The 14,527-nt window shown below is 50.3% G+C and overlaps 5 protein-coding genes across 6 annotated transcripts in view; 2 read left to right on the top strand and 3 right to left on the bottom strand.

The window, feature by feature from the left end:
• Positions 1-30: 30 nt before the first annotated feature.
• On the bottom strand, positions 31-1,335 carry PV10_04154 (uncharacterized protein; the record flags this gene model as incomplete). Its single annotated transcript, XM_016368680.1, has 5 exons — positions 31-250; positions 311-467; positions 541-679; positions 757-1,163; positions 1,206-1,335. 5 exons carry the CDS (start codon positions 1,333-1,335, stop codon positions 31-33), a joined length of 1,053 nt encoding a protein of 350 aa, XP_016224468.1.
• A 285-nt stretch (positions 1,336-1,620) lies between these two features.
• Positions 1,621-2,506, top strand: PV10_04155 (uncharacterized protein; the record flags this gene model as incomplete). Its single annotated transcript, XM_016368681.1, has 4 exons — positions 1,621-1,644; positions 1,694-2,068; positions 2,128-2,266; positions 2,322-2,506. The coding sequence occupies 4 exons, from the start codon at positions 1,621-1,623 to the stop codon at positions 2,504-2,506; spliced, it is 723 nt and encodes a 240-aa protein (XP_016224469.1).
• Positions 2,507-5,438: 2,932 nt separating this feature from the next.
• PV10_04156 (uncharacterized protein) lies at positions 5,439-7,213 on the bottom strand (the record flags this gene model as incomplete). Its single annotated transcript, XM_016368682.1, has 3 exons — positions 5,439-6,313; positions 6,384-6,853; positions 6,927-7,213. The coding sequence occupies 3 exons, from the start codon at positions 7,211-7,213 to the stop codon at positions 5,439-5,441; spliced, it is 1,632 nt and encodes a 543-aa protein (XP_016224470.1).
• A 407-nt stretch (positions 7,214-7,620) lies between these two features.
• PV10_04157 (uncharacterized protein) lies at positions 7,621-9,964 on the top strand (the record flags this gene model as incomplete). Its single annotated transcript, XM_016368683.1, has 4 exons — positions 7,621-7,690; positions 7,783-7,808; positions 7,858-8,775; positions 8,831-9,964. 4 exons carry the CDS (start codon positions 7,621-7,623, stop codon positions 9,962-9,964), a joined length of 2,148 nt encoding a protein of 715 aa, XP_016224471.1.
• A 539-nt stretch (positions 9,965-10,503) lies between these two features.
• The window catches only part of PV10_04158, a 4,390-nt gene continuing 366 nt past the window's right edge, over positions 10,504-14,527 (bottom strand). The window contains exons 2-4 of one of the 2 annotated variants that reach the window (XM_016368685.1): positions 14,298-14,453; positions 13,562-14,239; positions 10,504-13,507 (exon numbers count right to left, since the gene is read on the bottom strand). In XM_016368685.1, coding sequence (XP_016224473.1) covers positions 10,860-13,507; positions 13,562-14,147 — 3,234 coding nt within the window. In that variant the 5' untranslated portion in view covers positions 14,148-14,239; positions 14,298-14,453 and the 3' untranslated portion in view covers positions 10,504-10,859. Of the gene's footprint in view, positions 13,508-13,561; positions 14,454-14,527 lie in introns of both variants that reach the window. The other variant, XM_016368684.1, reaches the window with a different exon arrangement.

A 14,527-nucleotide genomic window follows, 5' to 3' on the forward strand; every position in this document is an offset into this window, starting at 1 on the left:
AGTCTCGACATGGCCAAGGGGAAATGGAAACTAGACGAACATGGCGTCGATGTTTTGGATTCGAACATCGACGCCAAAACATTGAAGAAGGCCTATGAGCTCATGTCTAGGATACTGCTTGAGCTGTCGAAGGAAAACTTCTCTAGCATAGAGGTGAAGTTTCTCGATACTAATCAGGCCATTAGTCCATTCGGAAAACGGCCTATGACTCTGAATAAGGACCAATTGGTTACTCTTGCCAACCATCAGACTAAAAGGTATAAACAGATGTTCCGTCAGCTAACAAAGAAAACCCCCATCGGCATTATACACTGCGCCTGTCACAAAGCTTGCGTCACGACTAAGGAGGAATGCGATCACGTTGGCAACCTCGGCCGGATTGCCTTTCCGTTTCATGATGGATTGAGATGTGGCCAGAGCTACGTCCTCTTCTGGCTCCCCAGCCAACATCGGGGTATCGGCAACACCTGCGCATATGTCAACGCCACTCGCAATATGGTTGAGCGCAGAGCCGTCTTATTGTATCTGAGTGGTACGTACCTGGCGATACACAATTAATCCTCAAGGTGGGATTTTCTTTGGCAGCTGCACGCGAAAGTCCAATCACTGCAGCTTTGCTGGCGCCGTAGGCAGCAGTTCCGGGAGATCCTACTTGACCGTAAATGCTTGTCGCAGAAACCTGAGGACAGCAAAAAAAAGAAGCCGTGTTAGCGGAGCTCCAACTCGCTCACGAAAAAGTCAGGTATGGCTACTTACGATGCTGCCACCAGTATGCATATGGTTGATTTCCTCCCTCATGGAGAGAAACACACCCTTGAGATTCACGTCCATAGTAAAATCCCAATCGGACTCTTTCAATTCGCTAACAGGACAGGTGTCGAGTACCACCCCAGCCATGTTCACTGCACCGTCCAACCGGCCCAATTCTTTGACAGTAATTTCCATCCAAGTGCGAAGTGAGTTAGCATCTCGGACATCGACAACTGCATAAGCATGTTTATTGTTCAGTGTGGTGGTCAATGATTTGTGAGCTGCTTTCAAAGCCTCCTCGTTACGATCCGCAAGTGAGACAGAGGCTCCACGATTTGCAAGCAAACGTGCTGTCGCCAGCCCCATACCGGAAGCGGCGCCTGTGATTGCGATCTTCGCCAAATAATCAGCAACTGATAGGCACATTAACGTCGCAACAACTCGAACACACATACAACTCTCCCTCGAAAATCCTCCATCGTAAAGCTGGAAGGGAATGGTGGTATGACGGTTCAGCGTCGAAGGCAATTGCATAAACAAATCCAAATGTGGTCTATAAGCAACATTCCGTCGGATGGTAGACATCTTCCGTTGGTACATAGAATTGATGCATTTATGGGTGTGGACAACCCACTGTGTTCTCGCCCAGTCAAAGCTACACATGCCTAGAATAGTCATTCTAGCCGACATTGTCCATGCAACCCCGGTAAAGGTATCGATTCAGGGTTAGCGAGATCCTTTGGACGTAGTACCTTTCAAAGTGGAGAAATTCAGGTGCTTGAGATGCAGAAGCCGTCAGATTGGGGTATATAAAGCTGTAGTAAAGGAGAAATGATTCGTGTGTGCGTGGAAGCTCTACAAATCGTCAAGATGGCATCGCTAACAGGCAAAAGGGTATGCCCACGGCATCTTAGTATGAAGTTAAACTTTGCTAATCATCTAGGTTGCCATCACTGGTGCTGCGTCCGGGATGGGACTCCAAATAGCCAAGCAGCTTGCTTCTCGAGGAGCAGTACTTTCTCTTGCCGATCTGAACCAGGCCGGCTTAGAAAGCGCCAAAGATAGCCTCGTCGGCGACAAGCATATCATCACGGTCGTGGACGTGACCAAAAGTGCATCTGTTGATGCATGGATCGAGCGAACAAACCAAGTTCTTGGCGGTCTGGACGCCGCAGTCAATTTCGCCGGTGTTGTTCGTACCGCAAAAGTTGTGGACGAATCTGACGAGGGTTGGGATTTCAACATGAATGTCAATGCAAAGGGAGTCTTCAATTGCCTTCGGGCCCAACTACGAACAATGAAGAATGGTGGGAGCATCGTAAGTGATATGCCCCTTACGTGCCAATGCCATGCATAGCTAACTCGGTTCGGCCGCAGGTCACTGCAGCAAGCATCAACGCTCATATCGGCTGGGAAGAATTAGGGTCTTATTGCGCCAGTAAGCATGCTGTTGCTGGGCTCTGTAAATCAGCCGCCCGTGAGAATCCGCACATTCGGATCAATTGTGTTTCTCCAGGTACATCAGATCCGAAATCTTGTTCCTTCTGACTTTTCTGACCAAACATTCTCAGGAGTCGTCGATACGCCCATGATGAAGGACGAGCCTGCAGAGAATTCGACCGAAGTAGCTCGACAAGTGCTAAAACGCAAGGCCGATGCATCAGAGATCGCAAACGTGGTCGCATTCCTTCTTAGCGATGAAGCTACATTTGTGACTGGTGCCGTCTGGAACGTTGATGGAGGTTTCCTATGCTAGAAATAGACTAAGAATTTATGTGCCCGAACAAGATGCGATTTACACATGTGTGAACTACGTGATCGTCTAGTTTCTCATCAATCAGGGACATACCATTGCCAAAATGGCCTCTGACAGATACGTCGCATCAATCCATGTCGGCATATCGCAAGGTAGCACAAGTACAACAAATCTAATTCCACCTCTATGTCTGGATATCTACGCAAGCGTCTGAATATGCTTTATTGTTTGTCACAGATAGGGACCACACGACTTTCGACCCTGTTCTAGTTCTAGAGCTTATCAAGGTTCGAATGGAAGATTGTCGCAACAACTACTGTACGCGTTTGAAGTTAAGATAAGCCTGCACCTAGTGTGTTCTCAGGGACGCCACTTGCCTCCACCAGTCGACCCCAGGGTATCGAATTGACAGATCTGAACGAAAAGGATAAGGCTAGCTGTGGGGCATGCGACCCACCTCGGTTAACAGTCCTTGTTAGAGAAGAAGTAGCCGACCTGCCTGTCTGGGTGATGCTTACCGAGTTTTAGCGCAGGTTCAGACATATGATGCTCGGAGGGTGCATCTTCAATTAGCCAATTTTACTATGGATGATTATCCTCAAAAAGAACTGAGGACAAGGACAAAATCCATACACCATGGCTTGCAACTGTCTCTCCTGAAATCAGAAAGTAACGACCAGACTCGACACTAATTTACATCAACTCTTCATCAACATGTTGGATACCCGTGAGATTGATGCGCTGATTGTCGGCGCCGGTTTTGGTGGAATATATCAGCTATACAAATTACGCGAGCTCGGCCTGAAGACAGTTGTGGTCGACCGAGCCAGCGATGTCGGTGGTACTTGGTACTGGAATCGGTACCCTGGTGCCACGAGCGACACAGAATCATACCTCTACCGGTACACGTTCGACAAAGAGGATCTGAAGACCTATCCCTGGAAGAACCACTACGTCACAGGCCCCGAAGTGAAGGCATACCTTGAGCACGTGGTGGCCAAGTACGAGCTTCGTAAAGACATGCTCTTCAAAACAGAGCTGCTCGGAGCCGACTGGGACGAGAGCAAGCAGGTTTGGCGCGTTGAACTGAGTAATGGCGAGACTCTTTTCACGAGGTATATAGTCACAGCACTGGGTCTCCTATCGACAGCACACTACCCTGACATTTCGGGCCTCGACACCTTCAAGGGAGAACTCGTCCACACTTCAGCATGGCGCGACAACATCGAGACTAAAGGAAAGCGGATCGGAGTGATCGGATGTGGCTCAACGGGGATTCAAGTCATCACTGCCCTAGCAGGAGAGGCCAGTGCCCTAGTTTGCTTCCAGCGGCACCCGCAGTACAGTGTTCCCTCTGGCAATAGGCCTGTACAGCCCGAATACCGCCAGTGGGTCAACGACAATTACAACACTATCCATAAGGATATGCGTAACTCGGCAACCTGCTTCGGCTTTGTCGAGTCCTCTACGCCGTACAAAACCGTCCCACCTGACCAACGCGAGGCCGTCTTCCAAGAACAATGGGACAAGGGCAACGCCTTCCGCTTCATGTTCGGCGGCTTCTCCGACATCACGAGTGACCGCGAAGCCAATGAGGCCGCCTGCGATTTCATCCGGCGAAAGATCGCCAGTATCGTCGACGATCCCGAGAAAGCCCATAAGCTACAGCCTAGGGACCTATACGCCCGTCGTCCCCTTTGCGACCACGGCTACTACCAACAATTCAACCGCGACAGCGTCTCGATCGTCGATCTTAAAGAAACACCCATCACAGCCTGCACGCCCGAAGGTCTCCAGACCAGCGACGGCAAAGTCCACGTCCTAGACCTCATCATCTTCGCGACTGGCTTCGACGCCATTGAGGGCAGCTATAACCGTATCCGTATCCGCGGCCGCGGTGGCAAGACTCTAAAGGAGCACTGGGACACCCGAGGGCCCGTCAGCTTTATGGGTGTGGCCGTTGCCAGCTTCCCTAACTTACTCATGGTACTGGGCCCTCAGGGCCCATTCACGAACCAGCCCCCTGCCATCGAGGTGCAAGTCGAGCTCAACACAGACTTGATCGCACAGGCGGAAGCTCGGCGGAAAAGCAGTGGTGCGGCTGTAGTCGAGACGACGGACGAGGCGGAGGCGGCGTGGGTAGCTAAGTGTGAGAAGCTGGCGGAAGGCTCTCTGTTCAAGGAAACGGCGTCGTGGATTTTTGGCAACAACGTCGCGGGCAAGCAGATCGCGCTGCGGTTTTACTTTGGCGGTATGAAAGCGTACCTAGGGGAGATCAGGGAGTTGGTGGATGCAGGGTATAAAGGTTTGACACTTGGGGAGAAGGCTTGAATTGATAAACGCTCATGACATGAGGTTCTGAACATCCCTTTCAGAAGGCGCGAGTTAGAGGAGTTACATTAGAAAGTATGTTGATATATCAGGTGGCGATTATACATATACCCCTAACAATTCAGCTTGTGATCCGTATTCTCCCGTGAAGTTTTGAATATGTTGCTGGTTGTGGCCTCCGGTGTTGATGTGTCTTCTATGACTTGTCGTGGCCCATCGAAAATCAGTAAGCCGGTCTCAACAGGAGAATCTCATTCACAATCACACATTTCGTTCCCATCGCCCCACCTATACCTCGTCACGCACTTCTTGCCCAACTCTACAGTCCGCGACGGTAAGGAGGTGGCTACAGTAGCACAAGATGAGAGTTTATCTTGCGGTCTGGTAAGTCGTGTAGCTTAGTCCAATGTTCCTCCTTGGTACTTGAACGCACATACGGATTGCACAACTTCGCCAATAGGCGAAACCCGGGAAATCTCCTATCCGAGCGCATACAACACACCAGATGATAACACTAATAACGAATGGCGAAGAATGAAAATAACACTACATCTGGTCCGCAGCCTATTCAACACCTGTTTGTTCTGGCCACCCTTCCAGACTAGCCCTGAGGCCGCTTCTCTTCCCCATTCCACGCCGCCGCGTCAGCGCCATTGGCCGCTGTTTCAACTTGACCGACCAAAGTTTGCGCACCGCGTAAGCTACTATCCAGACCCAGGGCGGCGATCTCTTTCATGTCTTCAAAATTTACCTCGGGGCCGGAGTAGGTCTCGCGCTTGGCAAACCACCAACAGCCGAGTATAAAGACCAAAATCCCCACAACCACGACGCTGAGGTAATTCATGGTGTCGATCGTCACAGGTAGGAAATTGGGGAAGCAGAAGATGATGCCGAACAAAACCATCCACAGAGTCGAAAAAGCATTAACGAACGATCCGAAGATTGGTCCCAGATCAAGCTTCCTCGGAGGTAGTGCGACATTGCGGCCGCGCAGTAGTGCGACAGCTTGGGGAAACACATAGGTGACGTTGGAGCCGAAGACAGCGAGAGATATGAAGGAGTTAAACGCCGTCGTGGAAGCGATATAGATGAGACCATAGAATAAGCAGAACCCAAAGGAGACGAGGGTCGCATTCATGGGCATCTCCAATCTAGAGTTGACTTTAGCGAAAAGGCGACTTCCTGGCAGACCGTTATCACGAGCAAAGGCCCATGTCAATCGACCGGCCGTGAATAGACAGCTGGTAGCGGCGCCGAGGTAGATCATCAGTAACCAGGCCCCAAACACAGCTGCCCCCGCGCGGGAATCGAAGGCCTGACGGCAAATTCCGATGATAGGTACACCGGTAGCGAGGGCTTCATCGTAGTCGGTCGCGCAGAAGAGGAATACCATCGTCCATGCAAAGACCGTGACCATACCAATTAGCATGGTCAGGCCCATTGCACGCGGGACGGCCGTAGCGGGATTAGGCATTTCTGTTGAGCAGGGTTAGTCATAGACGTAGACCACTTCGAAGGGCTTGAAGGGTGGTGAGAGGCGTTTTACCTTCGGCAATGTGAGTTGCGGCATCGATGGCGAGATATGTGTACATGCATTGTCCGACTGCAATCAGGAATGCGACACCATCACCCCAACCTGTCTGATTATTCCATTCGGCAAAAACGTTCGAGGCGGACTGTTTGGGCTGGTCAGATGAAACTGCCAGCACAGCGATGAAGAAGACCACGAAGCCGACAATCGACATGCCGAAGAAAATTATTTCTGCAGTGGGCATCTGTCTAGGACGCAAGATGATGAGCGCCGTCGACATGGCGAGAAGCGCAACGTATACTAGGTACACCTGCCACTGCGAACCAACAAAGTCTGGGTGGTAAGAGCTTGCTAGATAGAGAATAATCTGTGCACAGAAGATAAACGCAGATGCCGCTGTCATCCACCAGGCGAAAATGCTGAGCCAGCCAACGAAGAATGAGAGGGATGCTTTCCATGCATCGGGAGCGACCATGTACGTGAAGCTGAAGCAGAGAAATCAGCCAATCTTATATCCGGGGATGTAAGGGAGGAAGACGCGCAGGATTATTTACTCACTGGTATTGTCCTCCTGAACTGGGAAAGGCGCTCGCCTGTTCCGCCAGACCCACGGTGATGATACAACAAGCGATGGTGGCAACTACCAGACCATATACCACACCAGGCCCACCAGCAGCAAACATGGGGATCACAAACGTCGCAGAGTAGCCAACCCAAGAGTTGGTAATAGCAAAGGCCAACGCGAGGGTTGACAGCAGACTAAACTGACGCGGCAATTCGCTCGTGTGGCCCTGGGCGCGCATCTGAAGCTCGTCCACCGACATGGGTTCTTGATGAGTTGTCATGGCGGAGTCTTTGGGTTGTATTGCTTTTGCCGAAGATTCTCACGTTGCTGATGACACCTCTACAGATATTTATCGAGTACGACTTGCGTCTGATGCCATGTAAGTAGGACGTCGCAACGATGGACGAGGCGCAAGCATGATGATAGAGCCTCAAAGAGGAGCTCGGCTGTTGTTACCGTAAAGCGTAAGATGTGCCGAGATGTTATCAGCCCGACGGGAGCGAGGCACCATTGATAACGGCCAGGTTGTAGGTGTCAATTATTTACTTTGTCACTTTTGCTCGCGTTATTGGCCCGAGACCCTTATCTTTGTCAAAGATGAGGTGAAAATAACAGTCTTCAGTCTGTAATTAGGGACGTCAGCTTTCCTCAGGTTGGTGTTTTTGATGGCGAAGCTTATCTCGAATAATGTCCAACGCCTCCCCAGGATCCGTCGACCCGCCACAGCACATGGCGGAGAAGCACCGAAGGTCGCGTTGTAAGTCAGAGTCATTCGACCCTATTTGAGAAACTTTGTCATTTGCCTCTTGCTTGACAAAGCCTTCTGCTGACAACAGATTCACGCTCTAGTGGGATGTAGTCGGTGCAAGGCACGGGTACGTGATACAAAAGCAAATTGTATCATCGCATACTAACGTGACGCAGAAATTGAAATGCGACCAGAAGAAACCCGCGTGTTCACAGTGCATGCGAAGCCGGGTGGAATGTCCAGGTTATCGCAGCAATCTCCGCTGGTCAACGAAGCATGAGGTTCTACAAGAAGAGTCCCAGCCCACCGAGACGATAGTTCGGCAGCAACGGATGAGTCCCCTTCCAGTCCCAGAGGATCCTCGACAAGAGTCTGGTATCAGAGCAGCCAGCGCACAGCCACCAGACGCAATTCCAAGCAATGACCATCGTGTGCCAGAACCGATCGTCGGGACAGGCTCGGCTGCTTTCGCTGAGGCGTCGACAGATGAAGGATTCCCCAGCTTCATGTCAATACCAACTCCCGGCTCCTCGCAAATGGACGCACACTCCATCATCCATCAGGGGGTTAGCAGTGATGAGGGGTGGTTCGACTTTCCAACCTTGGAAGAGTGGAACCAGGCGGATCTATCCCATCTGCTTACCTCACTCCAGGAAGTGCCTTCAGTCCCTCTCAGCACTCAACCCGAGACGAACGTTAATCGGACGTTGCATGGGCCACCTCAGGAGACGGATTCGCCAGGACAGTCAACGCCTGATGATACATCGATCTTCATCCGCTATTATTTTGAAAAGATCTGTCCGCTTCATTCCCTGATTCGTAACAAGGAAAATCCTTTCAAGCTGTTAGTCGAGGAATATATTCAAACCTCGACGCTTATTTACAACTGCATTGTTAGTATGGCGGCAGTCCACCTATTGCAGGGAGAAGAGTCGGTGCTTCGGCTGTCAGTCAAATACCACTCAGCAGCAGTGCACACTCTTGCTCGAACCATCTCGAAGCTGAACATCGATGATCGCAGTGCACCCGTGGAGTCAATGGCCCCACGTCTCGAAGAAGTACTCTTTGCGTCCATTCTTCTAGGAGTGTCATCGGTGAGTATTATTCCCATGAGCTTGGTATTAGTTCCAGAAACTGATAAGCAAGAAGCCCTGGTTCGATCCGAAAGATTTAGGAATGCCACATCTCCGAGGTGCTCGCAATATATGCGAGCGCTGGTTGGCAGCTCTGGCCTCCAACGGGACTCCGTTAGTGCCACAAGTCGTGCTCAACAGAAACAAGAGCTTCCTGCTTGGGGCAATGGCGTATTGGGAGGCAGCAACAGCTTTCGTGGTTGATCAGTCCGTCAGTGTGATTGATTATCTCATGCCCTTCCTTGGTGAGGCCGACCTGGTCCATATTAATCCCTTTACGGGCATATGCACTCCGGTGTTCATCAATCTGGCCCGGATCGCCATCTGTCTCCGACAACAACTTGTTCTGTCGCGCTTACCAAACCTTGGCTGGGACCAAGACAGCTATCGCCAAATTTCCGAAACGATACGACAGTGTGCTGCGGATGCAGAACACTTTGCAGCCAGCTACCGACGACCCTCGCGACGCAGAATATCCGGGGTGGCAAGTACATCCACCATCCAGTCGCTCGAATGCTACGCCGACTTGTACAACCTTGCAGCCCTGATAGAGTTGTACCAATGCTTTCCTGATCTCGTTCAAGGTTTGCACGGGGCTCCTATTCCGGAAGAATCGAAACACGATATTGCACTACGAGTAATCCAGGATCTGGCTGGCACCGTGATCGACCTCCTGCAAGATCTGTCTGGGGGGAATTGGCATGAAAGCAGTCTCTACCAGACTCTGGCTTTGATCATCGCCGGCAGCGTTGTGTACGCCCCGCCTGACCCAGTGCCACAAACCTCATCACCGTCCATTCCCCATCAGCAACATCGGCGACAACAGCTACCAGACCAGCAACCATCTCCGACATCGACCCGACAGTATCTTCACTCAGTCCATCCGCTACCCGCGCGTCTCTCCACCATCAAGATGCGCCCCTCGAAAATAATGACGATGCGCGCATTCCTTCGAAAACGAATGCGGGTCAACTCTGAGACGTTTGGGTTGGAACGCGTCTTTGAGCGCGCCGAACAATTGCTTGAAAGTGTCTGGGCTGTCGCGGACGACGTTGAATCCAGGAGTCTGGTTGAACTGGGTGTGGGTCGCCGTGGGATTCACTGGATTGATGTCATGACCAGACTGCACCTGGAGACATTCTTTGGTTAGAAGAGCCACATACCGCAAGGTGGACATTCAACCCATGGAAAACAGGCCCGTGTGGCTCAGTCAAAACTGGGGCCTTCTAACGTCGTCCAAACGAATTTTATACTGATGTTGGAATCGGAGGTCCTGCGACTCAATTTCATGCGCCTAGACTTCACCAACAAGACAGAGTGATGCTCCGACATGCGAACCTTCACCATGTCTCATTGCTATATTGTTTGGGCTACTTCTTCCCTGTTGCATTCTCCGACTTTGGGACCCTCGTCTTGAATGGATCGAGAGAAACCCACAGTGGTACATGATCGCTATGTCCACGCTCAGTTGCACTGTCACAAATATCGGCGTCGAGCAGTGCATCCAGCAGAGTATTGCTGACTACGATCAAATCCACTCGGTCATAACTCTCACCCCAGACTCTACCCCGTGAATGATATATGTAGAGTTTCTGGTTACCTTTAATGTGCCTCTAGACATCGACCTATCTTATGCCTGTTTCTGAATTGAAGAACTTGTCATCAAAGTCGGCTCGATTGTGGATATGCTGGACGGGATAGGTACGGAGGTTGGGATGGCCATTGAGGCGTGATCGAGTAATGTTCATATTCCCGACTAAGTCGACTTACTTGTTTTGTCTTTGGAAGTCAACTACGTGTTCTAATTTATAGTCATGGACGAGTGCCCTGAAAGGCCCCTGTGGTAGGGTTTCAGTATGGGTCATCTGCATCGAGTCATGATAGCATCAACAAGATTATTAAATTTGATACCAATCGTCATAGTGTTCAGACTTTTCCCGTTTGAAATGAATCTTGTAAGTCGCTTGCGTATAGTAGGTAGTATACAGGTAACATGTAGGTACCTAGGTACGAAGCCCAAGAACTCCCCCGTTCATTCCTCATTTTCAATTTACAGTACGGTGATTTTCATGTCTTCGTCGGCGTCGTCGTGGTCTGCTGGTTGTCGTAGTAGCAGGGCTTGTAGTACTGACCAGAGATGTCATGACAGTGGTAGGACCGACCGCAGTTGAAGAGCTCCGAGTTGTTGTCACAGTTATAGTGGCAAGGGTGGTGGAGCTAGAAGAGGAGACAAGGACAGATGTCGGAGACGAAGACGCTGGAGTGGAAGTTGAAGACAAAGACAAGATTATAGCAGTTGAAGGTGATGATGTCGAGGATCTAGAAGTGCTCAAGGACGAAGAAGGGGCCGTAGAGCTAGGCGAGGATGGAATTGTAGAAGCAGCGGTGGATAGTGATACAGTCGAGCTGCTGTGCGAGGACGTTGCTGGAGATGTCGCTGGAGATGTTGACGTTCCAGAGCCATCTGTAGAGGAAACAGCTGAGCCACTGGATATACTTATTGAACTCGATCCTGAGCCAGCTGAAGATATAGTGGCGATGGTAGAAGGCGTGCTCAACTGGGTGGAACTTAAAACCGAGCTCGAAGGAGAAGAGGTGAATACAGATGTATTCGAGCCCTCAGACGATGTCGATGAAGCGATGACCGTCGATGGGATTGTAGTGGTGATCGGATCAACAGATTTTGTTGATACAGAACTCGTTGAAACGCTGCTCGAGGAGGAGATAAAGGTGGAAATGACAGTTGACCCGGCAGAAGAGGTAACCCCAGAGCTAAGTGAAGAGGATGAGGGCGAGGAGCTGGAAGGGATATGTGAGGAGGTTGACGGAGAAGATGAATGTGTCGAGATTGAAGAAGAGCTTGAAGAGCTAACAGGAGTCAAAGAGGAAGTCAGAGAAGTTTGTTGTACAGTGGAGGTTGTGGTGACGATGATCGTAGCAGTAGTAGTCTCAGGCAAAGAACTTGAAGTTGGGCTGGAGATTGTCGATGCAATCGACGTTGAGTCTGGAGAGAAGGAGGTTGATACTATGACTGTAGTACTACTATCGATGGCCGTAGTGACGACGGAGGACGATGTCTTGACTGCGCTCGTGGGCAATGCTGTCGAGTACTCGTTTGTGGATGAGATGCCGGTAGTTGCCGAAGGTGATGTGCTCGACGTAAGAATGGAAGTCCCTGAGGCACCAAGGCTAGTAAAGGATGTGTAAAGGGAGAAGCTGGTGGTCGGAATGGACGAGGAAGCCATAGGAGAACTTTGAGTGATCGTGGTGCTTGCTGACTCTGTGGTCCCAATTACATTCGTGGAGGTTAACGGGGTTGTTGTTCCTAATGACGAGGAGAGTATAGAAGTTAGACTAGAAGTGAGATGAGCTGTCAACGATGATGTAGTTGTGTCTTGGATTATTGTGGAAAATATGAAAGATGTAGAGAGCAGAGCTGAAGCAGAGGAGGACGTCTGCCCGCTTGATGAAGACGACGGTGGGTTTGTTGCTGAGCTTGTTATTGCGCTCAAATCACTTGCTGCGGAACCTGAAATGCTCGTAGTGTAGGCCGTCAGGATACTGGTGCTGGAAAAGCCGGTGGTCGTGTTCGGGACGGTAAATGTGCTCGAGGTAGTGTCAACAATCCGGGTGCTAGAGATGGTGGCTTCGGAAGTTGTGATTATAGCAGTGGTAGCGACTGTACTGGTCTGAGTGGGCATGACCACCGTGCTAGAAGTGCTTTCCAATTTTGTCGTGTCTTCGAAGCTGGCCGAACTGGTGTAGGAAGTCGTTGAGCTAGAGACCATGGGAACTAAAGTCGACTCTGGCGATGAAGTGACATCAATCGTTGACGAGGTTGTGGTTGCTAAACTGCTCGATGATAATAATGATGATGGGCTTGTACTTATCTCTAACGTAGGCGTAGAGACGTGTGTGGCAGAAGAAGATGTTATAGTCTCAGTTGAATACGTTGCTGTACTACTTGTTGTGCTCTCTGTGGCGAAATCTGTTGTGAATCTAGTCGTACTTGTTGTCACTTCACTTGAAAGTGGGCTCTCATGGATTGACGTCGTCACCTGGAAAGATGTGGTTGGATTGGAAACATTGCTTGATGACTCGGTAACACTAGTATCACTTTGCGTGGTAGTATTTCCACTGGCGCTCTCTACAATGGTTGAGGGGCTGGTGGTAGCGACTGAGCTAGTAGTGAGAATGGTTCCGTCTGTGGAGGTGGACTCTGGTAGTGAGATTGTAATCGATGTCGGTACACAAATCGAGATCGATACCCCGGCGCTGGTGATCCTCGCAAGAGTCGAGCCGTCCCCGCAAATCGTGAAGGTAGTCGTTGCAGAGGATGATGAGGCGGACGAGGTTATGGTGATGTACTGTGAACTCAATGTTGTCGAAGTAGTGGAAGAGAGGATTAAGGAGCTCTGGATCAGTGTTGGGATGTCTGACGTGGTCGGGAAAGCACTAGTGCTGCTCGCCGATCCTTGGTAGGATGTATGATCTGTAACTGAGCTTTCTGTGAAACTACTACTTGATGTTTCAGAGGTGACGGTCGTAGTATCGGAGTTTGTACTCTGTTGATCGTTTGAAGAACTGCTTATTTCTGTCGGGCTATTATCTAGCGTCGTTGTCGATGGGCTAGTAGAGGTGTCTGTTGTGGAGGCTTCCGTACTAGTGAAACTTGCTGTGGTTGATGAAGTACCTATGGATTGGTCAGTGGATAAGTCGCTCTGGGAGGAGACAGTAACTTTTGTACCTGATGAGGTGGTGGTTGTGACCTGCGCCTCGGTGCTTTCTGGGCTGGTTGATGCATCTGAAGCATTCGAGGTTGACGTAGTAGCGTCAGAAGTTGGTCTTCTAGTTGTATCGAGTGGGCCTGACGATGAAGCAGATGAACTGAGTACTGAAGTGCCCGGTGATGTATCCGAGATAGTCGAAGTCACGATCTCACTTTCACTCGTGGAGTCGAATTCCGTTGTTGTGCTTGTAATAATTTCTGTTTCCGAGGTAGTTGATGAGGAAAGGCTGCTGTCACTGGATTCTGTTGAAGATGAAGAGATGACTGTGGATGAATCAGACGAAGTTGTGCTCACAGGCTCTGTCGAAGTACTTGTTTCAGGTGCGGCCGAACTGAAGGATTCCACGTCTGTTGTTGTGATTGTCGAAGGTGTGAACACCAAGCTTGAGCTTTGAATCGTGACTGACGTTATTATGGTGAGATACGAAGTTGGAAATGAGTTGCTGGAGGAGTCTTGAGATGTCGTAAGCGAGTTTGTAGAAATGTATAAAGCTGTAGTAGTTGAGAAGGTTGAACTACTGGCACTGCTCTCCACTGTCTCCATGTCCGCCGAAGTCGTAGATTCTGAGGCGGTGATGGTCTCGCTTGTGGTCAAAGTTGTCGTTTCGAAAGTGCTCGATGAATAAGTACTAGTCGCTATACCAGATATCAGAGAGGTATCACTCGCTGTCGTCGAATATGCAGTGCTAGTCACCATTGAAGTTTCCTCGTTCGTTGTCGTTGTTGATGTGTCGCTCATAACATTTGAAGCTGGGTCGCTGGTTGTCATATAGCCACTTTCGATGGAAGTTGTGGACGAGGTCGAAGTAATTTCACTTTCTGCTGTGGTTGTCGTCTCGCTGGTTGTCGCCTCGCTGGTTGTCGCCTCGCTGGTTGTCGCCTCGCTGGTTGTCGCCTCGCTGGTTGTCGCCTCGCTGGTTGTCG

Source organism: Exophiala mesophila (assembly GCF_000836275.1).
Source record: "Exophiala mesophila strain CBS 40295 unplaced genomic scaffold supercont1.3, whole genome shotgun sequence".
Taxonomy (NCBI): Eukaryota; Fungi; Ascomycota; class Eurotiomycetes; order Chaetothyriales; family Herpotrichiellaceae; genus Exophiala; species Exophiala mesophila.